Source organism: Neodiprion virginianus, chromosome 5 (genome assembly GCF_021901495.1).
Source record: "Neodiprion virginianus isolate iyNeoVirg1 chromosome 5, iyNeoVirg1.1, whole genome shotgun sequence".
Taxonomy (NCBI): Eukaryota; Metazoa; Arthropoda; class Insecta; order Hymenoptera; family Diprionidae; genus Neodiprion; species Neodiprion virginianus.
Window position 1 is genome coordinate 23,914,845 of NC_060881.1, and position 26,667 is coordinate 23,941,511.

At 42.6% G+C, this 26,667-nt stretch overlaps 2 protein-coding genes across 2 annotated transcripts in view; both read right to left on the reverse strand.

The window, feature by feature from the left end:
• LOC124306285 (uncharacterized) overlaps window positions 1–7,277 on the reverse strand; it is a 215,504-nt gene extending 208,227 nt beyond the window's left edge. The window contains exon 1 of the mRNA XM_046766812.1: window positions 4,324–7,277. Coding sequence (XP_046622768.1) covers window positions 4,324–5,410 — 1,087 coding nt within the window. The 5' untranslated portion in view covers window positions 5,411–7,277. The remainder of the gene's footprint in view (window positions 1–4,323) is intronic.
• A 2,490-nt stretch (window positions 7,278–9,767) lies between these two features.
• Window positions 9,768–26,667, reverse strand: part of LOC124306284 (DNA mismatch repair protein Mlh1) — a 31,438-nt gene continuing 14,538 nt past the window's right edge. Inside the window, exon 11 of the mRNA XM_046766811.1 lies at window positions 9,768–9,879. The gene's annotated coding sequence lies outside the window, so the exon portion shown is untranslated. The remainder of the gene's footprint in view (window positions 9,880–26,667) is intronic.

Below are 26,667 nucleotides of genomic sequence, written 5' to 3' on the forward strand. Positions count from 1 at the left end.
AAAATAAAAAATAAATACGGCGGGGGAAAGAGATTGGAAGCGAAGAAGAGGAAGATGAAAGTCCCGAAAGTGGGATAGAGAAACCGAGCCTTGAATAAAATGACGCATTGTTTGCAAGCCGCTTCCCACCCACGTTACTGAATACAATAGAAAGGGTTGAGAAACTCGCTTACTTACTGCCGTTGATGGCCGTTGCTGCCAGGATCGTTGAGCCTTGGGGAAGAACCAATCCTACATCAATTTTGTCACTCGGGTACCGCGCGTTGTCCGCAAAATGTTAAAATTCCCAGATACCAGTCGCTGCATATAAGACGGTACTTACGCCGTCGTCAAAAGATCGTTCGGTACCGGATGCGTGTGATGGATGAGTCGTTGAGTCGATGTTGTGTAAGGATTTTGTAAATTAGTTTTTTTTACGCTGTTACTCCGAGACCGCTCGACGCTTAATAACAGCAATCGACACTCTAACGATGATCGTGGAACGGCAATTACCGGTACATCCATCCGAACGCGGTCAGAAAAACTATACGCGAAGCTCTGTTTGCAGAATACAGTGTCCGGGGTATGGAGCCGATTAGTTAAATGGAACGCTGATTGCCGGCGTAGAGAGATGCAGAAATATAGAGGTCGTCGCCAACGGGTGAAGCGGCGTACCTACACGAGCGTGGTTCGATGGTAAATATCGGTTTCAACGGTGCCACTTCATTGTTGTTCTAAAAGGCCATCTGGTCCTGTGCAGCGGGACCAACCATAACTAATAAATTATTAATATATGGTAACGCGACACAGCTCCAGGTATCGTACCAAATGCCCGGGCAGAATGCAGGACGTTGTTTATTCATCTCCTGCAGCACCGAGGACGATGCTCATTCTCCTCGAGCGCTCTTCACCATTGACTTCTATACACACACTGCAGGTGTCAACAGTGGGAAACCTGCCGCTGCAGAGCGGAGCATAACTTGGTTCAATGGCGCAACGATGAAGTGGGTACGCGATGCGTTATGAAAACGATTTTCGTCACCGTCGCAATCGTTGTGCTACGTCTAGAATCACAGATGCATATCCGAGCGTCACCCATTGTAGGTACACTTGGGAACACAACGAATCTGAGACGGCTAATTTTTTACACCAGACAGTTATGTTGGCAACACAGAGAAACCTACAGCGCCACAGTCGGCCGAACGCGAAACAAACTAACTAAGGTTAAATTCGACGGTCATGGGTTATGTTACGTTTATTGAGATTGAGTTTTTTTCCCGCTCGTTCGACTGTGGCGCTCTAGGTTTCTCTGTGCTGCCAACATAACTGTTTGGTGTAAAAAATTAGCCATCTCAGTTTCATTATCCCCAAGTGTAACCTAAGTGATAGGACAACGATCCCCAACGTATGATCGTGTACGTCTCTTCCGCGGATAAAAGAAGAGGAGGTAGATAATAGGAATACGATTTCGGCATTCGCCGGAAGATGATTAATTTGGCTTATCAAAAATGTGCCAAGTGTGCGAAACGAAGAGATTGCCAGGCGAAAATCTAACGGTTTTAATGAATGAAGAGGCAATTTGCAGTTTGGTTGGTGGTAGGTCGATGGATGCCGTGCGGTCGGAAAAACGAACTAACTCGGCAGAGGGAATGCGGAGGATGGGCTGCTGGGGGGTGTTAAGAGGCAGTTTGCACCCCCTCCACTCCCGCAGCGCGTAGTTTATGAACCTGTGGCTTCTTCCACCAAGCAGCCGCCAAGCCAGCGACCCGCACCCCTCTTCTCGCTGTTCTTTATATACAAGGTTCCCCGTGTTCCGCTACTCCATTTTAAACGGTATATATAATACCTAATGGATGCACGGTAAAGCGGATGCGAAAATTGCGCCGTTGCGTTGAGATGAATTTCCAATAGCTGTATTCCATCAGCATAAAGAAAATTCATCTCGTCCAGCATGCTGCGTGATCGGGGGATAGTCAAGGACGCGCTTCCGGTTAGGCATCTCACAACCAAGGCCGTATTCAATGGTAACACATGTGGGACCGTTTCAGAGCGATTCAAATATCGAGCTAATCGACGTTGCAACCAGAAGAAGATAAGGTGCCCTCAGGCGTCTTTGCGGTGGCCGTGCCTCACACCCGTTCAAGCCTCGAGTTCTGTTGGGGCCCACGTGTGGTGCGGCATCTTTCTTGCGGGGCCCGTCCGTGATGCATTACGAGCCTTCGAAGGGACGGGAGCGGGCGAAACTTGACCTGAAATGGGGAAATCCTCCCGCCCAGTCAAAATACCTTATAGCTCGACACATGGCGCACGCATAGAAGAGGTTGGCAGGCCCACGCGGTCTGGGGCCTGCAGCATGGGATGTTCTAACGGAGGAGAAACGTGGCAGACAGAACGGAGCCCATTATGTTGAACATCGCATTGGTATATGGGTTTAAGGCGGTGGCGTTGTTGCGTCTATTAAAAAGCCTCTTTGAGAGTCTCCCGTTCTAAATACGGCCTGCGATATGTGCTCAGGAGTCGAAACAAATGACAATGAGTGCCGTCTTCGAAAGCTCTTAACTCTAACGAGACTTCTTCGGCCGATCTACGTTGGATAATCAAATCAACGCTCGTATTGCCATGGAACTTTACAACCGACATAAAACGCGGGAAAATCTGTCGATGACTAGCACCGGCTACACGGTCAGAATAAGAATTAATCACGCGGCGAGGAACCGCCGAAGGAGGAGGTTGAGGGTCGCGCAATACCTTATTTGGATCACAATTTGGTCGAGTGGCTCCTCGTCACCTGAATCCGATACTTCAGCTCCAGATACCGATAGAGAGGGGAAGGGGGGGAAGTCTAGAGGGTCGGAATTAGGGTTTGAAGGAATTCAGATATTTTTTTTTTATGTCTCGAACCACTGGGTTTAATTGGGTACTTCTCTGGATTTGTAGGTTTAACGGAGACTTCAGCATTCGTTGAATGATATTGTTTTTCTACCGCCGTAAATGAGATAACGACACAATTTCTTTTTTCTCTCCACGTCAAGGTTGGACGGTTCCAAGCTTGAAATCTCTTTCGAAACGAATGTAACATTATGCCGGGAATTCGAATGGTAGTTGAATCAAATTACAGAACAATGTCGTTCCGGGAACAAAAAGAAAAAAAACGTGCGGTCTATAATCATCGAAGTTAGATGTAACTGTTTTCCTTATGATTATTCCAATGACAAACGCCTATCATCGTGACATGCATGAATCTGGAGAAATAATTTCAGATCACAAGGACTTGAGAAATTAGAAAAACTCACAACCAGTTAGAATTTCTTTTCGAACTGGTATAAATACCCAGAAGAACCAGTTGGGATTTTTACGATCCTAAGGTATAAGTTACAAGCACTCGATGACACGGATATCGTTGCTGTCGATCGTCACTGGCGCTGTTGCTTCTCCGACATTTGATTTTCGAATAATGTTAGTCATCTCGCTACGATCAGCAGCGCGTGGATGGCATATGATCGGTGGTCTGTGTGACGGTTGGCTACTGTTCCGTGTTAGATACATACGAATGTACGCCAATGATACGACGAATACAGATCTGATCGGATCATTGATTCAAATTATTCCAACGCTGATTAGTGACGGTTGGTGATATAACTACGTGCGACCACGACACGGGACTGAGATGGTCGTTGACTAATGTATTGTTAGCGACAAGAGAGTCCGGGTACGTATATACGTAGGATATGCATACACTTAGCGCGGTGTTATATACCTGGAACTCCGAATTGAGCACAACGCAGATATGTTGATATATTCGTGAATGAGATCTGCTGTTAACGCGTGTCAAATCCTTGGACTCACAGACACACGCTGGCAAGGAAGCGTGTAGGCGACGTACATCGACACGGAATTTACGCCCAAACAATCGCCGATGGCGTTTATTTTCCCTCCAGTTATGTACGCAAATACGCCTTTGAACAACATCAGGAACTTTCGTGATCGCAGCTTCGAACTTTGAGTCTGAAATGATACCATGTTCTCCGGAATATTTCAACTGTCGTATATAACCATTGCGGTATCGTTACTGAAACCGTAAATAGATCAATTGCCGAAGCTTATCGCAAGTTTAAACCATCGCGTAAACAGTGAGACCGTGATCAATGTGACACATGCATGTAGGAGATGCAAAGGACATGTCATGACCTACTACCAGGCAACACTCGGATGTTGCTTGTAGAATTTAGATACCACGTATATCGAATTCTAAAGTCTCTTATACGTGTTCGCCATGTATTGCTGCTGCTGCTATGAAATTCTGTTCGAAGACTTGTAAAATCTAATATTTACAAAAATACTGACCTTTGACGGGCGGTCTGACAGGTTTCCCAGGCAGTACGGGTGTCGTGACTTCAGCAGGATGTCGTCCGTTGTGGAGATAAGCCTGATTGGCGTTATGATGAGCAGCCATGATGTGATGATGTTCGATATGCGGTGGTTCTCGGAATGGATTCGGCGGTGTCCTCGAGTAGAAAGACCTTCCGCTGAGGACAGACGAGCTCGGCGATGTCGGAGGACTCCTGGTCCTCGGTGTCGTGGTTAAATTAAGCGGAGCATCGTCCTCCTCCTCAGCGGCGAGATGATTCAACCCTCCACCGTGACCACCCCCATCCTGATACCCAGGACCCTGTTGATTATGGGACAACCTCACCGCCGACGCGTCGATTCCCGCGTTATTAACCAGCTTCGGGGAGGCGATACTCGCACAAGATGAGGGCGACCTAAGCGGCGGTGCTGGGCTCGGCGTGCACGGTGGCGAAGTCAAACAGCCTGGCATCGAGGCCGGCGAATGTGGTGGAAGAGGAGAGTAAAGGGCGAGAGGCGCCCGTATCATCGGACTTGTCAGCCTCCGGGGTGTCGGTGCCAGGAGTTTGGTGGTCCCGCCATTGTCGTTGGCGGTGTTGTTGTTCACCACGTTGTTGTTATTGTTGTTATTGTTGTTGTTCAGATGGTGATGGAGGTGGTGCACGCTCAGACCGGAGCTGGTTCGACCCCAGCCCAGGATATCGCTGATTCTGTGAGGTGTCGGGGCCCGAGGTGGCGCTGCGTAAACGTGCGCGTGCCACGAGTTCACCTGAAGGGCACCGCTGGTGACGCCTCCGCCGGCACCGGCACCGCTGTCAATCGGCGATTTGCACGCGGCGGTGAGGGTGCCGTCGGTTGCCTGCATGTCGAGGGCAGAACCCCCGTGAGCATCGGGGTCGCTAGTCACCGTTGCCACACCGGACTTCGCCTTGGTCTCGTTGTTGTTGTCGCATGGTACTATCGACTCCAAACGGGTCTCCCCGCCACTTCCAACCACCTTTTCATCCTTTTGCTGATGTTGTTGCTGCTGCTGCTGTTGTTGTTGCTGTTGTTGTTGCTGTTGCATGCTATCCGTGTCCGTCATCACGCGGTATGTGTGTCTCTGTCCTTTTACCTTTCGTACCGTGAGAGTACCACCTACCGAATCCAGGGTCCCGAGTTATCATTCGACGAAAATTTATCGTTCACCATCATCGTCGCACCACTTGAAAAACATCCACCTTAGACACCGCACTGTGACTCTTTAGGTTTTCAGAAGACTGACGATTCCTCTTGATATCAGCACGATTTCAGTTCCTCCTCTTTTTATGTTTCGTAAAGCAAAGTTCTATGCCCTGATTGTCATTAACTGGCGACGATTAGTACTTTAATCTTCTTCATTTTGCACATTATTTCCGACGAAATAACGCTCCGTCACGTCGATCACCGTTATCACATTTACACCGTGCGCGTACATGCAAACGGTACAACGACCGCGGTGACGAGTATTATCCAAACGACCGAGCACAAGCGGCAATTAAAACACTGCGTGATTGTTATCGGGAACGATTAGGTTTTTTTTTCTAACCACAAATTGAGTCACACGAGGAGACTCGAATAATATCCTCAGGGTTATTTGTGTAACGGTATCGATCCAGTTTGTCGCGGTTAAGTGGCGGTCGTACAACGATTCAACGGAATTAAGACGAAGACCGTTTGAGACGCTCAATAAAATCTACTGCCCGTTAATTATTCCTGCACTCGCTGCCAGTTGCGTGGCTCTTTTTTACTCTCTACCTCTTCTTCCTCGTCATCTTTTACGTCTCTTCCTCCGTCTTCTTCTTCTTCTTCTTCTACTCCGTCTTCTTTCTCGACTACGAAGTCACTCCTCGAGGGTGTCTCACGGCACTAATTGCCCGCGCGTAATTAAATCTCGTTAATTAGCTCAACGTCACTGTGTAGCCAGCCAGCCCTCGGGCCGTTAGCAGTTAGCGGGCCAGCCACTAAGCTTATTGCTCGCGCATTTTGGTGCCTGCGCAGAAGATGTGCGCGGGTTTATGATATGCTGCGGGTCTCGGGACTCGTGGTGTTTTTAATTTTACGTCACGGCGTAATTCCTCTCCGCGCGTTTTAACCTCACCGTACTTCACTTCACTTACGCTCGACTCGTGTGTTTACACACACAGCGTTTAGGTGCGCACGGTTTCTTGTTGTTGTTTCCGATTTTTTATATACCTTCTCTTCTTTACTATTTTTTTTAAGTTTATTAATTCATTAATTCTCCTCAAGTTGCGCAATTGTCCAACGCGGCCGTGAATCCTTTCGTATATACTCGAACCGCAGCTCGTACACTTATCTCTCACTGCACTTTCGATTATCCACTGCGTACAACAACAGAGTATAAGTGATAAATGAGAACTGTTTAAATTTTACAACTCAAAATCGGGGATGAAGAACATTCGAATCCATTGAAGCCTTCTTTCCCTTTCGCTGTCAAAAATCACTAGAACATATATTCTTTCTTTCTTCTATATATTTAAAAATATTCACTGCAATAACCGAAAAAAAATACCGTTTAACATTCCTAGTTATATCAGGTATGTACAAATAGTGCACAAAATCCGCGTCAACGTACGCATAATAAATGAAAATCAAACTCTGCCGAAATCTGAAATCAAACGAGAAACCGCGAATAGGAAAAAAGCAACGTAACGAAAATCAAGATAAATAAAAATCGGTGAAATCGCTTTAATCAACGTTAACGACCGAAACGTCACAAAGATCGTAGCACCCACGTGTTACGGGGCAAATCACAGGTGACCCAGCGCGCACGCGACTATAACAACACGGTGTGTAGTACCGGGTACAGAGAGAGGAGCGACGAGCACGTGTTCCCCGGGTCCGGGCGGGTTAAAGTGGTGGGAGTAGCTGACTGGTGTATATAACGTGGGGGCGAGACGCGGTACACAGAACGAACGCGTGCGCCGGCTGCCGCCCGATTACTGACTGATTGCCGCAAGATTTAGGGTTGCGGCTCACGTGGTGGGGATGGACCGCGGCGAAGGGGCGGGGATGGCGGGCGGCGGGGAGGTGGGGGCGGCGAGAGGGGGGGAGAGATCGCGACTCGCTCTGCGCGGCACGGCTTCGTCGCCTCGAGCGGCGGGAGGACAGAGAGGATGGGGCGAAGGGAGGGGGGAGCTGACCGAGGAGTTAACTGTCGGCGCGCGCGCCCCCCTCCGGCGACCTCGATCCTCTCCTCTCGCTCCTCACGGTTCTTCTCTTCCACCACCTCCACCTCCTCCACCTACATCTCCACCACCGCCCATTTCATCGTCGCGCTATTCGCGCGGAGGGATTGATGCACGGTGCTGCAAGTGGGAGGAAGCATCGGGAAGAGTAGGAGGAGGAGGAGGAGGAGGAGGCGTTTGAAAGGAAAATTTATTCGGAGGCGGCTGGGTAATGTTTTCACGATTTATTTGTTATTATTCGCCAGCATTGCCGCGATGTGGCTGAATGCCTTCTCTCACGTTTTCGCATCGCCTTGCATGGAGGATAAAACCTAGCTTCTAACGCCCCGTTCTCGGTAACTCCTTATTAATACGTCGATGTGAACCGAGTCCAGTGTTTACTCGGTTAAAAGGTGACTTCCTTCGCTGTAGGCGGTACTGCCAAATGGCACTATTACGCGTACTAATTAGCGTACGGCTGGTAGAATACCAGCGAATTTTCTCCGTCGACGGATGTAACGATTCAAACTGACGACAGCTCTCCTTCCTCTACCTCTACGTCCTTCTCTGCAATCGTACTCACTGCAACACATAGTTCGCAACAAAGGTAACACGCTTCGGGTTTGCATGAAATTTGTTTAGGCACCATTGGCACGATGTCCGACAAGCGAATCTCTTTTCCGGTCACCTCCAACCACGGCGCATCCGTAAAATCGCGACACCTAGATCGATGATCGCAGTTTAGCGGGGGCACACAGGTCAGTTCGTCGTCTCGCGGATGCGTGCGGGTGCGTGCATCATTTCATCGGTCGGCAGGGGCGGAGACTGGCTCGAAAGTGGGGCCATCGTATCGGTAGTGGGGGAAACGGCTGCCGCGCTCAGCCGGCAAGTAGGTACGAACGAACTGATTTCGGGATGCTGGAGCGCGATCCGCGGGTGGCGGGGAGGGCTGGCAATTAGCGGACAAAACAGCGATCTTCCATACTGATTATTGATAGGGCCTGCCGCCCGACTCGTGGAAACGAGCTTTTGCTCCTCTCCTCCCCCTCCCCTTTCCTCTATCTCACACTCTTTCTCGCTCTATTTCTCTCTCTCTCTCTCTCTCTCGCTTTGCGCGCACTTTCGCCATCGCCCGAATCACTTCGTAATAATTCCCGCTCCCCTCCGACTTCCCGACACCAAACAGAACCGCTCGTGCGGCGCGCGCGCCTGTAAATCAGACCGACGATTCGTAGAAGTTAATTTCGGGTTCTTCGACGGCCTGACAATGAACCCTTAAACTGTATAGAGCGCAATTTAGCTCTCGCCAATTAGGGAGGAGGAAACGTTCGATCGGGGGTAAAGGGCTGGCTGCCTAGTGCCCTTCTTGACGCTGTTTACGCTATCTCTGCAATAGCGAATCCGGCACCGGTGTCCGGTAATTACCCGTTTTCTTGAGTTCTGTACTTCATAAATATTGTGCTACAGTTGATGCGTTTCCTTCAAAATATTAGCATGAAATTTTATTTTCTTACAACTCTTTTGTTTTGACGATACCTGAGTTTCGCTGTCATTTACGATTTCAGAGAGAGTATCTACTTTCGGAAAATTCATCTTATCTTGTACATGGAAAATTCAGAACTTTCAGAGACTATTTGAAATCAATAACATTTTTTAGCACTGATACACTTTCTAAAACGCTAGAGATAAGAAATTTGATATTTAAAAAAGGATTCTTCTTGAATTATCTTCGAATATTTTGTAAAAAATTATTTCACACATACGAAGTGAAAATTTTTTATGCCATCCGTAGGAAAATCCTAAATATTCTACTCAAGATTGAATCTAGAGATCCTTAGTTAACACGTGAAAATGAAAGCTTACAACTTAACGCAAGCACTCGAGTAACTTGAGTCTTCCAAAAATAACCGTTAGTAAAAAACAGCTTTTGTCAAAGGTTCAGAAGTTCGGATTTTGCAAAAATTATCAATTCAGTATTAAATTGTTCATAAAGACCCAAAAAATATCAACTATCCATTTTTTCCCCAGGTGAAATGCTCCGCAAGCGAGGTTATGGTTACAGGTAAGCGGTAAGCGTGCAATTGGATATCACAAACCTCGTGTACGCGCTGCAGCTGATCGTGAGCATCGTGGTGATTCCTAGAAGAGATTGCTTCCACGCTATAATGCAGATATGATTGCAAACACGTACTGCAGGTGGGTGAAGTACAACCGGAGGCCTCTTTTCCGCGTCGGTATAATTACGGCTTAATTAGCGACGGATCATCCCCCTCATTGAGACATCGTGTATGCAATTTTACTTGTATATTCCATTTTTTTTTTTTTAAGTAATACGGACAGTTGTACCCTATAAGACATAATAAAATGTAAATTTTTTTTTTAGACTAAAATAAAAAATGTGAACTTGTAAATTAATAACTTAAATTTAGATGTTACCTAAGATCACTTTTAATTGGATTAATTTAATTACTTATCTATGGACAGTAATAAATAAATGTCTTTTGAGTCAAAAGTTGTATGTTGTAGTTGCCAGTATTTAGTTGAATTTCGTTTACAAATTTACAAAATGAATGATAAAACAACTCAATTTCGACACAACGGACGATTTGCAGAGCGAAAAAAAATATAAAATAGGGAAAAAAAAATTTTTTTTCATCCGACGCTACATTAACACTTTCACGAGTCAGATATGCCATTCGTTTTTAAGTATGGCCGACTGATGCTTTCCTGAATTCTCTATCATTTACATTAAAATATTAAGAAAGCTACATTTTTATAATTTTTGCGTAATCTACGGGAATTGATTAATATAAATTAGTTTTTTGTATTCTTATTTTTAGCAGTTCTGGTTACATTGTATCAAAAATGTGCGTTTTACACAAGTATTTACCACACGTCGAGTATCCAGTTTTTAATAAAAATTAATTACACAAAAACCACACGTCAGATCTTTCTTAAAAAATTATTTTATACGTATTTCCTTGCGATTAATAACATATCAAAAATTCCGCTATTTATCTTTTCATTCCTCTCAATGTCCGAAGAACCTTAGCAAATCGTATTTTCCAAAAGCTCACTCAGTGTGGATATCTGTAATTTATTTACGGTTCCTGTTGAAAATTTTTTTCCACCTATCCATTCATTTACTTTCGGTATAATTTCGAACGAATTGATCGTCCAGTTGTTTCCATACTGTTAGCCTGATTTCTACCAGCGCAGAGTAGCCAGCGCAAATTACCATGCCGTTTCAAGATAAGTTACCCCGGTATATCAGCTTATATGTACTCCTGCAGCTGCAGGCTAATGAATGACTAGCCTGGTAGAGTACAAAGTAGACCTATATTGTATGCAACGAACGTTCATCGTGCAGTATGCACATGAGAAAATGTTGATCTGAATTTTTTTTATTTTAGTTTTTTCGAATGAGATATTGGTGTTTATTAAAAAAAAAAAAAATCCTCGTGAAAAACAAATTTTTCACTTTATTTCTAACACGTGCCTCAACCATTTTTTATTGTATTGTATTGAACGAGTACAATAAAATGTTGCTAATCATTCGACATTTGCAGTATTTCGTTTTTTTTTTCTTTAATTGTTGACATAATCCCGCAGCATCAAATTCAATTTGCACCAATTTAGCTTCGTGCAAAAATGATAAATAACTTCATTTCATTTGATTTATTTTTTTAAACCCACTGCTCGAAATTGTAAAATAATTGTCCTTTTTTGAGACATTTCTTAAGATTGGATAATGTGACGAAGTAACCAGTATTATATTGATTCAGAAAAAATTAATCTTTAAAAATTGTACGTCCTCAGTCTGAAATAAATGAAAGTATCGTGAATATCTCATTTCTGTAAAAACAAAAAAAAAAAAAACAATCAAAGATTTCTTATTTTTTCCAAACACGTTGTTTTCTCTGGTTGTGGAACAGAAGCTAACTAAACAGTTACCAACCATAACATGGAATCCGCATTCACGTTATACAGACATTGGTAATGCTGATTCGCGATTCGACGTGCGGGAATGCTTTTGTAAAACAAACTGCATAATGGCTCTGTAAATTGTTCGGAATTACCGAGCGTTATTCCCTGGTGCCGCATCTCGCTGCAAGCCCTTCGAAAAACGACGACTCGAGATTTATTCACTAAAGCCGCGCGTGAACGCCATTTCATAGTGCAGCACTAATGCGGCAATAGGAGAATAAATAATAGAAAAAAAAAAAAAAAAAATCACGAATGAGATTTTTCTCAGTGCGACCTCAACGATTTGTTCAATCATCACTTCCGTTTCAGAACAAATTTCACTGTCTAATTACATCTAGACTTGCAAGTTACGGACGTTGTAGCGAATAGAACGTATCGCTATCTTCGTAGGCGATGATTTAGTATTTACCCAACTGCGTTATACATTATATATGACTTATACAACGCTCGTCGTAAGTGTGACGAATCTGCCAACGAAGCGTGGAGCGCATGATGCGCCAACGGCGCTTTAATGCAACTCGTAATTAATTTTAACGATCGGACGCAAACAATGTTGAAAAGCTCTTACAGTCAAGCTTAGCACGTTACGAGGAATACGACATGTGTTCACAATCGCAGGCCGAAGGTACCGTAAGAGAATGAAATAAAAAATTCAACTACTGCGATTTTAGTCACGTGAATGTGATTTCATTTGATAAAATCATAAATTATACGAAATTAAATGTTGAAATGTTTCAAAACATAATAATAGTTATACCGTCTTACTGTGAGAATACAACAGAAAGTTGCAAGAAAAACAAAAAAGAGAACTAAAAAGTGAAATTCGGTTAGATTTCGTCGCAAATCAAATTACGAATCATGTTTTTTCGGAGGAACACAATGTACAAAAAATTTTTCTTGCAGTAAATGCTGCAACGTTTCTCTTACTTCCCGAATGAAAACTATCGATATTTCGACCTGTAGTTATCGATATCAGTAAACATCGATAGATATTGTGCATCACTAATATCTACCTACAGATATCAGTTGCTCACTTTTGATAACCGTCGCTTGTATCTGTACAAAACTATATAATTTGTTACATTATTTCACAAATCAATAAATCTGAACGATCGTTGCCCGAGTCTGACCAGTTGACGCCTCAATCCGCCGCCCTGATAAACGCCTGATGAGGCCCTGATCTGATTTGGGACTGTCCATCGTGCCTGAATTCAACCTTATCAGGGAATTTCGGAACGGCACGTTTCATTTCTGGTCCGGCCCTGATCATGGCCTTATATGAGCCTGACGAAAATTTCTACTAGGGTTAGGGTTAATGAAAAAGTAGGGGAAAAATCGTTTCTAGTTTTGCCAGCGACTGGATAAACGTAGGTGGGTGAGAGTGCGGAAGAGAAAAAATTCTGAGAAAAAATTCATTCGTCATAGTAACTTGAAAAATTCGTTAAAACAAGTATCGTTAAAAAATCTGTTTGAACATTGTTGGAATTACGAAAAACGCGGTACGTGTAACCATTTTACTCTATCGTCGATCCTTTTTTGGTAATTGCAACGGAAAATCAGTTTGTTAGGTTTACTCTACTTTTTTAGTTAAACGAGGCTTTAACGTCAATTTATTGCTGCACGAGCATTAAATTTTCGCAACAGTTAGAAGAAAATATAGCAGCAGTGATCGTGATGAGAAAGAATAGTAACGGACACTAGACTTTCCGGTAACAGCTAGAAGACTAATTTTCATATTCTACCTAGAACTATATTTTTCGATTGTTGTACAAAATGAAAATAGTTAAGGACTGAGCGGTGATCGGAACTAAAAATTTCTCTCAGTGTACGAACGCAACGGTGCGTGCGTACATCAAATACGCAGGGTTATAAACTTTTCAAAAATAACTCGCGATAAATTTTGCCCTCTCGCACCTGTACGTAAATAAACCCGCGACATACGTACGGTTTATTACATTAATCCGTGCGTCTCCCTACCTATAATGTATACGTACCTATCTACCTACGAGCTAATTACGCGGGTGGTAATTGCTAATTAGCAACAATTTTCAAGGGCTTGCTCGCGTCGATAACACCGTTTAGCAAACGTGTATAAAACAAACGCCCAACTCGACGGATGCGAGATCGAGCGTTTGCTTCCTCTCTCTCTCTCTCTCTCTCTCTATATATATATATATTCCTATCTCCTTCTCAATTAACGTTGTGTCCCGCTCTCTGCTCCGGGAGTTATACGGTCGTATACATATATCTGCGTCAGTATGTGTGTATAGAGGAATAATATTCCGACACAATTTAATCCTGATATGATCCTCGGATATCCCCCGCTTTTTTTGTTAATTTTTCTAGCTGTGTAAGGAAATCGAGGCTAAAAGGCTTGTATGTACACGAAAATTATCCTCGTCATGTGATTTTTATGATGAAAGTGGAGCAAAGTACAAATCCGTTATCCAGAATGTAAGAATGAATCCACTAAACAAGAACGTTTACAAATATTCCATATTTCGGAACACGTTTTTACCAATTTCTTGTTTCATTTTTAGTTACGTTCTTTACAATTACTCACAATCAAAGAAAGAAATTGCGATGTTTTCAACTTTTCGGGTGATTTGCGATGTTAGTTCTCATGAAAAACACTGGGAGTAAAGAGCGATGTACTGATTATAAAAATATTTCCCACCGAAGACAAAACTGACAGCATTACGAAATACGTTAGGAAAAATATAGTCTATCAAGTCTAAATCAAAAATACTTTCCATAATAATAATTTTTTCCATACCTCGAAATGTGGTATTGATGGGAGACTAAAAAAAAATTCTGATTCTCCAGTATTCCTGTACCGCTTGAGATCCACAGGCATTTTTTCTTTATTCGCTCGAAAAGTAATTTGATGGGTTCCTATTGAGTTGTGTAAGTCTTTACAGCTTGTACCCACCACTGATATATCAGATAATTATAATTATCTTTCGAGGATTTATTGCCAAGAACCTGCCGTGCTTCAACGATGCGAAGTTCGATCTGTGCAGTAGTTCAGAGTTTACCAATCACCCGAAAATTGGTCAATGCCAATGAACGACTGGAAAAATGCCGAAAAAAATAGAGGGAGAGAAAATTCGATCATCAAAATTCTATCCGCATATGAGGACCGCGTTCTATCGAATTCCGATGAGCAATGCAAACCACTATCAGGATCGCTGTGACCGCTCGACCAGCCGGACTCGAATCACCACGAGTCGCTAATTACCGTTCGAATACACTGCCTAACAATGAAAAGGGGACATGGTTCGTTACATTCACCCACTTCGTTCAAATTCAATCTGGGGCGTTGATGGAAGCGGAATAAAATGACATAGTGACACGTTCTTAGGCACGATCGCAAAGCGGAGCGTCTGTCAGATTTGGCACCGTAAAAAACGAAATCCGAAATGTCTCTTACTTCAAGGATATAAGTGAAGAGATATTTGGTCGTAATGACCAAAATTGGTCCTGGCATTGAAATTTCATGGTTAGCATACAACCGACCAAACATTATTTTCAAGCGTCCGAAAAGTTAAATTCATTCTTATCGCAATCTTGCCGATCATCGCATTAAGCGGTTCATGGAAAAGAGGAACTTGGATGTAATTTAATTCACCTTTCTCAACAAAACATTTTTTCTACGCGGCAAGAATTCGAGTTCAACGATGCCAATGTTCTCATACGTTCTCAAGACACTGCCAAATACCCTGTAAAATTTACAGCAAAATCATAGATTTTCCATTGACAGGAACAAAATAATTTCAATTTTTTATTTTTTTGGTTAAAATAGCCTTTCCGATGCCACCAAAAATGCAACATATACTGAATTGAATAGTTTTAAAAAGTTTTGTGTATTAAAGTTTTGTTTGTCCGACTTCAATCTTCCATGACGTATGGATTTAAAAAAACAAACACATTTCCGAAACGGGTAAATTAAAAAATTTGAAACAATTTGTGGAGAGTAGTTTTAAGTAGTGCTACTATGTAACCAATTATGGAACAGATTCGAGATGATGAAAAAAATGTGGCTGAGTTGGCAAAGATCATCCCATTTATAAGTATATTTTATTCGATTCAATTTTTTTGACGATTTTCAAACAATTATGTCTTTAATTTTGATATTTGCAATAAAAAACCGTGCTTCCAAGCGAAAATTTTCTAAAAAATTAAATCTACGAGCAGATTTTTTTTAACAAGCAAAAGAAGAAGTCGTATTTGGCCTTGTTGCGACAGTTGGAACCATTGATTTCCATTTGGTACAAGTAATTTAAAAAAAAAAAAGACTGAACCAGAACAGCAAGTGGTATCGAACGGATCGATGAATGAGGAATTGGATTTTCTCCCTTATTGTGAAATCGTGAAAAACGCGTGGCAGAGCATAATATTCCAGTTTCGAATCAAAGAGCCACAAACTAAGAGACTGGTGAACGAACTCCAGAACTCTGTAGTAAAAATCGTCTTCCGAATAGGTATATTGCGATGATCATTCACCGGGGCTTCAAACTTTTTCCATTTCCGTTTTATTCTTTATAATTCCGGTGCATCGGACGATCGTTTATACCGGTGCTCATACGCGCAGACGTTATGAATATGATAGAATTCATTGAAAGACCATCGCCGGTTTTTCGTCGTTCTAACGCAAAGACCTTGTACGTTTTACGATTCTCTCCATGGGGGTACAGGGAGGCATGTACAACTGTTAAAGATACGATATCGAAGTGCCGTTTTTATGGTCTTAACTCTCGCTGCACGTACCCCGCAGTAATGCTTCACGCGTCTCTAGGTTATGTCTATCTGTACCTATAGGTAAGATTTTATGGCATCGCGTGTCACGTCACTCACCCCCGTACATCGACGCTTTACTGCGTTATATTGTTGCGCGCAATCGGCTCGTGGCGACAAACTCGAAGAACAGAGCTGTTAAAACGCCTCGTGGAATCGTCGTCATCCTGGGAAAATTCTTGTCCTCGATATATTTACCGGTAATCAACCGATCCGCGCGATGGTGGTCGTCGTTAACGTCACTCTCGGTGAAAAATTTTCCTCCCACGACGAGAAAACGAGAGGCTATTCGGTTCGTCAAATCACCGATCGATAATGACTTGATTACAAAATATTTTAAATCGCGTTGAAACAGTCGTTTAGAATCGTCGAAATTTATAAGTGAATGGTTCTGGAAATTAGTAAGGAAATCATTTCTAGTCTCGCACAAAATAATCCGAGCAATCGGTACAAGAAATGACGCGAAGTCATCGAGATCTCTACAGAATATGGTACGACATTAAAAAACGATTTCAAAACACTAATCGAAGATTCGGTCATTTTGAAATGTATTCATGCGATTCCACCGGAATTCTGAGAGAATCTGTGAGACATCGTTGATTGAAATACCAACAAAACTGTTTGGTCATCTAACAAAAGATCTTTCCGAAATTCCTTGCTTCGACAGATTATGTCTTGGGAATTTATGAAGGAAAAGTTGCTACGTTTCAACTAAATTTTCAGAAAATCGTAAATCCAGCTCGTATATGAATCCCATAGAAATGACTGACGTATCTAAAGAAGTTGTGAGATAAATCCTATTTTGAGGAAAAGCATAATAAACTGCATGACTGCAGCTGTGCGTTATTGCGTATTTGACGAAGGCCGCGTGCGTTGCGCATACCGAAATTATAAGGAAATGAAAAATTCATGTGTCATTTTACAAGCCGATATACCTTGAAGAATAATTGGGTCGATCATATTCGAATTAAGGGACAATTACATGGATAGGGTCCGTATCAATCGCATACATTATTGAACAGATTATAATATCAACGTAATGATAAGACCTCGAGAATAATTTATCGCCACGCAGCTTCCTCGAATAAATTACTCACCTGCAATATAATATATTTCATGAGCAAATATGCATGGACAGGGTGTTTGTATTAACTTTGGACAGACTTCCATGGTGTGTAGGGGCTGCCTGGACAAGCATTTCGAGGTAAGACATCCATGGTCGAAAGCTCATCCTCACCACTGTGGAGAACTTTGAAGGATTAGGGCTCGTTCGTAATGCAATGAATCAGATGTGATAACTTTCGAGGAAATGTTTTATTCAGCCGTAGATAACGGTACAAAATTCTTGCTTCAAGTCAACAGATCAATAAGCTTGGCAATAAAAAAAAAAAATAACAAACAATTTCCAGTTTTTATAAACAGAATTTGAAAAAAGATAACGAATGCGAAATGGACAGAATGTAATGGACTCCTGTGAAACGTAACAAATTTTACATATTCCGAACTGCAAAATATTGTTTTTTTATTATTCTCATTGTTTATCTTGTTGTTTCAAACTTATGGTTTTGTTGATATCACAGAAGAACTTTGTACCTGAATAAAACGTTGAGTCGAAAGTGATTACATCTGATTCGATAGACTACGAAGAAGGGCGCGGTACCAAATCCTTCGAAGCCTTCGACAAAAGTCTTTCTTAGAAGAGTTAAAATAAACACCCTGTATACCTATGTATAATTAGTCAATTTACCTGATAATTCGCAATGCTCTAAAACTGTGGCTAAAGAATGAGGTTGATGAATGATTGAATTTTGAACGTGCTAATTGAAAGCTGACTGTACTTGGTAGCGCAGCGAACAAAGATCGCAATGATGATAATAGAATGTTATTGTATCAATGCCCAATTAAAATTTTGTTAATTGGAGGTAATTCAATTCGATGCCGATCGAAGCTTTATTTACGGTGTATTGATATAGGTATACACCGACCGATTCTACGTGTATTGCAGCTATCACCGACTATCGCACACAAAGAGCCAATGCAAACGAAGAGACCCGACGATTATCTTCGCCTTGATCGACACTCGCACCTCCAGTCCTCCTGTAGCCATCCCTCTCTCACTCCGTTTCTCTCCCTGGCTCTTTTTCCCGTTCTTCTTCTTCTTTTTTGCATGATTTTAAATTCAAGTGATTTCTCAACGGACCGAATAATATTTTCGACTATCCATAATCAATTATGCGATAACACCGCGTTATGCGTGATTTCGTGCGATCTTAAGCAATTACACGAGGTTTCACACGATCAAATGTGATTTTAAGTGATTTCTGAGCAATTTTAAAGTGACCATAGTCTGCGATTTCAATAAGTGAATGCTCCTTCGCTACTAATACTAAACCAATACAGGTATGTAATCTCGGTTTTAATTACTCGACGGCCTAATTGCACTCAAAATGCAGCATGCACTGCATTGTATGTGCATAAAAAAGGGTTGCGAGCAGTTCACTCCAAGTACTTTATGTCATCGTACATAATTATTATCTTTGTTCATTAAGGGCAATTGCATCACATCGCACGCGCAGATAAACGATAAATCCGCACAAACCCGACTTCATCTACCTCTTCACTTGGACATACTATTTATGAATCACACTTCCAACCGCTTCAAATTACCATTTTCTCGACCAGCTGCAAGCTGATCAACCATAACGCACACGGAACACCTACGTCCGGTGAATATATCCATTCGATACGTCATCCTGCTTGTACGGACTCTTGAAAGATCCATCGGATCAATTCAGGTTGGTCAAGAGAACACGTCCGGGTTATTCATTCACATCGCGTGCCTCACGGATAGTCGATTTACATGTTAATCCGCAGTGTCCATTGTTTCTTACACCTGGCTGGCACAATCCTTCAGAGAAAGATCGTTTGCCCCTCGGATTTGTTATCTTTATCCCAGTTTTAAATTTATCTAACATTATCCCCGTGGTTTTTCAGATCTGCGAAACTTCAAAATTCACACTTTACGTAGTCTTAAATTGAATGCTAGATATCGCTCTGCTTAAAAATATTTTCTCTTGGAATAATGTGTCGCAAATTCAAATCTATCAAAAAAAATCGCAAGGATAAAATTTTCGCTTCAGTGGAAATTATATAATTATACAACACAGAGAGAAACAATTTTATTATTCTATCGAAATGAAATGAAAAAATATTATCTATCAATTTTCTCTACTGCCCCTAAATTGGACACAAGCTGCAATTATTTTCTGACTCGTTCTCACGAGAATCTCATGTTTTAGCCGCGTGTAACTGATTTTCCCCAACGCCTAACCAATTCACAGCTTCCGACAAATTGTTTGGGGGCTAATAGATATTCGAAAAAAGATGTAAGTAATTTCGTTCGTCTCGTACCCAAAGATAACGTTCCCTCCGAGTGAAGTAAACAGCCCTGCAAGGTTTAGACATGCCAAGGGGTATTCCATTCGGTCAGAATTTCGAGTGTCTGTGCCCACATGCTCGCAATGGCCGTGCGTGTGTTCCACACGCCAGTTTTGCGCGCGTAGGATTCTAAAATAACGCCCAGCGTACATCGCAACTAACAGAGATAATACCACAAATGTTGTTTGAACAAACATGTTCCTCTCTTGAGTGATTTGTCTTTTTTTAGGCAACTTCATAGATGTGCTTTTCCTCGAGCAGCTTAAGGAGACAGCTCCCGGCCTAATAGCTGGCTGCGCTAACGCGTCTATTAATAAATACCGTTACACGACTTCCAGTCGCCTCTTCTCTCTTATTTAGTCTCTGTCAGAGCTGTACAATGACCGCGCTTAAAATTTCAATTAAGAAAAGAAAACAATCCGCTCGCAAACATTTTATCTTCCGAGCCGTGTTGCGTACCGTCGATTCGTCCTACCGATACCCATGACTTTGTCCCGAAAGCGTTAAACGATGTGCTTTGTGTGCAGGGATACGGAACGAGTACTTTGTACTCCACCTCCGAGTATTTGACTGTTCGGCAAAATTTGCCGCCCCTGTATTTAGGGATATAGGAAATTGCGTCGTTAATCAACGTGACTGCCGACGCGATCGGGATGAGCGTTACGGTACAAAGAGAGCATCGGTTGTACCGAGGGATGCAAAATTAACGAGAAGGAAGATCGGATCGTTATCGGAAGGTATGGAAAAGAAGAAAAATTCAGTAAAACAGGTATCGTTAAAAAAAACTGTTTAAATATTGTTGGAATTACGAAAAACAAGGTACGCCTAACCATTTTGCGCTATTGTCGATCCTTTTTTGGTAATTGCGACGCAAAATCAGTTTGTGAGGTTTACTCTACTTTTTTAGTTAAACAAGCCTTTAACGTCAATTTATCGTTGCACGAGCATCAAATTTTCGCAACAGTTGCAAGAAAATATAGCAACTGTGATCGTAATGAGAAAAAATAGTAACGGATACTAGACTTTCTGGTAACAGCTAATTTTCATTTTCTACCTAGAACTACATTTTTCGATCATGGTAAAAAACGAAAATAGTTAATGACTGAGCGGTAACCGGTATTAAAAATTTCTCTCGGTGTACCAAGAAACAAACGACTGTACAACGTCAATTGTTTTTTCGTATTGTTAGAAGTAAATCATTGCTCAAAAAATGGTATATTTTAAATCGCGCGACCATTGAAAGCTTCAACTTTCAACATCTTAATTTGCCTGTAAAATTAATCTCGACGATCCTTATACCGATCCTGTAGAGCTCGCCCGATTTCAGATCCGATAATATAGCTCCGAAATAAAGCGGGTTCGTGCAGGTCAATTAACGCCAAGTTTTTAGAATTGACGTCAGACCAGTTCACCTAAAGGGGGATTCGGTGGAGGAGCCCGCCCGGATCGTTTGTCTGGGCAAGCTTAGCTTGTCGCTGTTGATGCTTCAATTGCTAATTAGCCTCTTATATGTGCTTTGTGGAAATGCAGGGCGGATCGGGTATTTGGCAAAAACTACCCAGTGATGAACAGCTCCAAGTTCTTACGACGCGTCGAGGGATCTAGAACGAACGATCGATGATCAGAGGTACGATCATGTGTGGATCGATTCGCACACGAGTGCACGGAATAAGAATCGCTCTGCGTCTTCCCGAAAATCGATCTCGGAGCCTGATCAAGTTCTTTCAGTAGGCAACCGATATAATTGTTTCTTTAGTTTTTTTTTGTGTTTTTCTCATTCAAGCTTCTTACTCATTTGTACAATTTATGATACATAAATACGAGATCAATTTACAGCCAGCCTTGCACCGGAACTCGAACCGAATATCAGTCTGCGAGCAGCTCGTTTCGAGCAGAACCCCAACATATACGCGGAGGAATTTGTGTCGGGACCTCCCACGAGAATCCCTAATTGGATAATCAAGACTCGTATGGCGGATGAATTCGCATTCGATTTTGGAGTGAAACAACCTGGTCCAGGACACGATCATAAACCTTTATAGTTTGGAAAGACATGTGTCGACCGGTGTCGTTTATAAGGAATTGCACTTCGTGGGCACTCGTGAGACTTACGTGTCACTGTGAGGCTTATACGAGGGTTGAATTGAGATAGTCGCTTACATATTCACGTAGAGATGTATTTGAGAAACTTCTGATGCAAAATAAAGTCAAGTTTCTTTAGTCATTAGTCATCTCCACAATCTTTAAGCGTACACAGCACACCTGTAATGTATATGTCGGAGGGTAAATAAAAAAACTTCAGATGATCATTAAGTCTGGAAATTGATAAGAACTTGTTCTGTTTTCTCTTTTTTTCAACCAGCAAGTTCCCAAATCAATTTTCTTCAAGCGTATATTACTTTTTTTTTTTTTTTGTCTTCTATAACGACTCGTTTTTACGTGAGATTTGCACTGCGTTCTACGAGATCGAAATCTTTGTCTTCGATTGTCGAAATTTGATAATTCCTCGTGAAATTTGAGAACGCATGAAATCGTCGGCAAAACTCAAAATCTCAACTGACAATGGTCCTGTTGAGATATTTTCGAAACGACGTGTCTGACGATGAAACGAAAACTGCAATTCGATACAAAGTTCCTTAGTATTTCCAAAAAGCGAGAATAAATTTTTTCTAAAACCTATGGCGATGGCCAAAATCCTCATGGAACGTTACATTGAGAGAAATTTTTAGTTCCGGTTACCGCTCGGTCCTTTTATTTTCAATTTTTACCACAGTTGAAAAATATAGTTCCAGGTACAAAATGAAAATTAGTTTTCTAGCTGTTACCGGAAAGTCTAGTATCCGTTACTATTCTTTATCATTACGATCACTGTTACTATATTTTCTTGTAACTGTTGCGAAAATTTATTGCTCGTGCAATAATAAATTGACGTTAAAGCCTTGGTTAGCTGAAAAAGTAGAGTAAGCCTCAGAAACTGATTTTGCGTTGGAATAACCAAAAAAGGATCAACGATAGCGCACAATGGTTAGGCGTACCTCGTTTTTCGTAATTCCAACAATATTCAAACATTTTTTTTTAACGATATCCGTTTCACTGAATTTTTCTAGTTACTGTAACAAATGAAATTTTTCTCAGTGTAAGATTCCGCATTCGGTATAGAAGCCGAAGCAGTTAAGAATGAGTAAACCGCTCGTCTGCAGATAAAACCGCGGTGCCTGCTATGATCCCGTGATTTCAGCCCTGCAGGTACATAAACGGATGAATACCTGTTCCCGCGATGCTGCCTCTGCAGTTGGCTGAGCCTGCGGCGAGGTGTGCATGCGTGCACGCGCGATGGCAAAACTGACCGAAATGATCCGGAGAGTCGGGTCCAAGTAGGATACTTAAGAATCCCTGGTAACTTTGTGGCAAACCTTCTTCATCGTCTTCCCATCTTCTTCTCCCGATCACACGGGCGAAATTGCGCGCCGAAGAGGTCGTTAACGATCCCCCGCGGGACGTGCTCCCGTTGAGCGACTCGAGGGATATGCGCGATGCCCGTTTACCGCCCTGAGTCTAATGCGATGCAAATTTGACTTCGCGTCCCGTATAATGCCGTCGTTCCGTGCAGATACACCCGCTAATTACCACGCCGTCGTCCGTGTGTATATACCTACCCCTTTGCGGCGCTGGACTCGATCACCGAGGCTTTCACCCTCGCGCCACGATTGCAAACCGTCACGAAACACTCCGCAGCTCGTTTACCGATCGCCGCAAGTTCACGAACTTTCGTTAACTTCGTTCGACGTGAAGGGGATCGTTTTTTATTCAGAACTCAGTTGTATCCTTTTCGCACTGCGCGACTGCGTCAGAATTGATTCGGATGGATCGATACAACTCGAATTACATCGTTTGACATGTCTTCAAGATTCTTGACCTCTGAGAACCAAAAGCGGATTTGGGTTTAACTTATCATCGAAAAAGCCCCATTGCAAGGAACAATAGTTTGGGGTTCCCCTTCGAATTCGTTGCTGCTCATGTATGTTGTAGAACATTGAAAACTAAGAGACGCGTAATTTTTTTTATCAGATACGGAACGGTTTAAAGGGGTGAAAATGACCCCCGAATATGGGTACCCAACGTGGTGATTTGTTGATTCACTTGATGTGTTTCAGTGGAATCAACATGAAACATTTCAGTGTTTGTTTCGTTCAAATACATCAATCCCTTATGTCCGAAAGTTAGAAACCACCCCATTGGCGGCCCACCTTTGGGAGTCGTTTTCACTTCTTTAAACCGTTTTTCTGCCTATAAAGAAATACGTTTCTTTTAGCTTTGAGTGTTCTACAACATGCATGGGTTGTAAGGAAACTGGAGGGGATACCAAACTAATGTTCCCTGTTAGTGTCCACTCATTCTCAATACCATTACAAGGGGATAACACGAGAGCACTATACATTGCTTTTTCAGCAATGAAGATAACAATCGAGTTATAGAGCAAAGAGATTTAAAAAGTGTACGCGAATCCGGCAACGAAAGTTTCTGAAGAGTCTTGAGCGGCAGATAACTTTGAATCGATGTTAACCATTCGAATTTGTACCGTCATGCACTTGACTTCAAAGGACTCCATGAATTCAAATGACTTCACGTATCGTCTAATGAATTCTGATGATCCTGCACCATCAACGAGCCCGGACTTCAAACCATTGCCTGTGGCACTTCCTCTTCGGGGGCATAGCCATTAGGAAGAAGAAGAAGAAGAAGAAGAAACCATTGCCTTATTTCGAGTAATTTCACCTCGTGTCTTCACGATTGTAGGTGATTTTAACTAACTTCAAGTAGATGGCGTTTCACGAAGAGTACCTACCGCGTAACTCCAAGGCTTCAAGTACGGTTCATCTTACACCTCGAGCACTTTGGAATACCACATGCAACGTAATGGTAAAATACCAAATTGAGTCACGAATGTACTGGCTGGATTACTTGCAACTAGATACACGGCGTCCGGTTTTGGAACGTACAGTTCTATAAGTGTATCTATACCCCGACTCACCCCGTACTTTTCAAAGTCCTATAAAGAGGTTCCAGCTTCTTCGCTTCACAGTATGGATGCATTTTTTATCCAGCCGTTGTGCAATTATACGTCGGAGCGGGAAACGGGGACTGGTGTGGCGGGTACCATGGGTGCACGGAGGACGGCGCCGGAGCCGGTGTTGCCCGTCAGCTGCACGCTGCCGCGACAATGATTAATACGAGCAATTAGCACGGCGGAATCGCCAAACGACGCGGGAACCACCGAAGAGGGGCAACCGGTAGCTATAAGCTAGCTGCCGGCTAACATTGCGACAAAATTATATTCCTTCGGTGACGTTGTCTCCTCCCCTTTTATCCATCGCACTTCCATCCTGCTCTTCCGTACTTTCTTCCAGACTTTTACCCTTCGCTGGTAGGTACTGTACGTACACTTGGGGACAATGAATCCGAGACGGCTAATTTTTTACACCAGACAGTTATGTTGGCAACACAGAGAAACCTACAGCGCCATAGTCGAACGAGCGCGAAACAAACTCAATCTCAATAAACGTAACATAACCCATGACCGTCGAATCTAAGCTTAGAATACCGCGGGGATAATGACTTGTTGGATTGACACGTATTCTAAGGTTAGATTCTACGGTAACAGGTTATGTTACGTTTATTGAGATTGAGTTAGTTCCGCGCTCGGCCGACTGGCGCTGCAGGTTTCTCTGTCTTGCCAACATAACTGTCTAGTGGAAAAATTAGCCCTCTCAGATTCATCGCCCCCAAGTGTACGTACATACGATACGCAAGACGTAGGTACGGTGCTTTTTCGTCCAACTTTTCACCCCGAGAAGTCGCGTAACGTTACAAACGATACGGGGGGTTTCTATCGTTGGATAAGGCGTGGAACGGGTAGAAGGCACCGATGTTGGTTTACGTATACGCGCGGACCTTGTCAGCTCCTTTCATGGAAATACCTCAGAGCCGCGGGAGCGAGCAGATTGTGGGTGGGAATTAAGGGCTTACATACCTACGCCTTGAATAGGGTGGTTGACCTACCTTTACGACCAGCTTGGATGACTCTTTCATCTTTCACAATAGCCGTGTGTACCGTTTCTAGCGAAGGTTACGCGTAGTCAACGTCAAAGATGAAACACGACGCGTTATACGAGAATTACATTCTTTACAACTAGTTCCAATTCAGAAATTCAAAGACGAAGTAGCATGTGACTCAATACCGATCAATATCGTACCCTATCCGATGTTCATTTAGACACGTACATTGTGCTACTTTGAAATTGAGAAATACCCAATTGTCATAAAAATCGATGTGAAAATGGAATCGTTACAATATTGGTATTGTAGTCTCAAATCCTTTGATCTGAAAAATTTTGAATCAGGCTAACTAAACAAAAATCTCTACGACTCACGACTACTCATTTCGTGAGAGGAAAAACGCAGCTCAATGAACATAGCCAACTGTGTGAAATTCTACGATTTACGATTTTTAACAGTTCGTGAGAGAGAAAATGATAAAAACGGAACGAACGAGTCAATCGGTAAGGATCGAAATCGAGGCGTATACGTAATTGGCCAAGGGAGAATGATGTGCGTTTGTTGGGGATTTGTGAGACGTTTTAGAGGCAGTGTGGCATGGCGGCATCAATATTCATTAGAATTTCCGCATCCCCCAGTGTCATCCACGGCTGATGTGAGTCGGGGTCATTTGAACAAAGAACTCTAAGCTGCCCTCGCTTGGGGCGGCCCCTTTCAACCCCGGGTTCGATGGATTTCACTTTAGAGCGTCCTCAATCTGGCCGCTCGCGCCTCCTCCGACAATCCAACCCACGAAATCAAAACAAACGAGCTGCGCTCCTTCTCATTGTATATAGAAATCTCTCTCTTTCTCTCT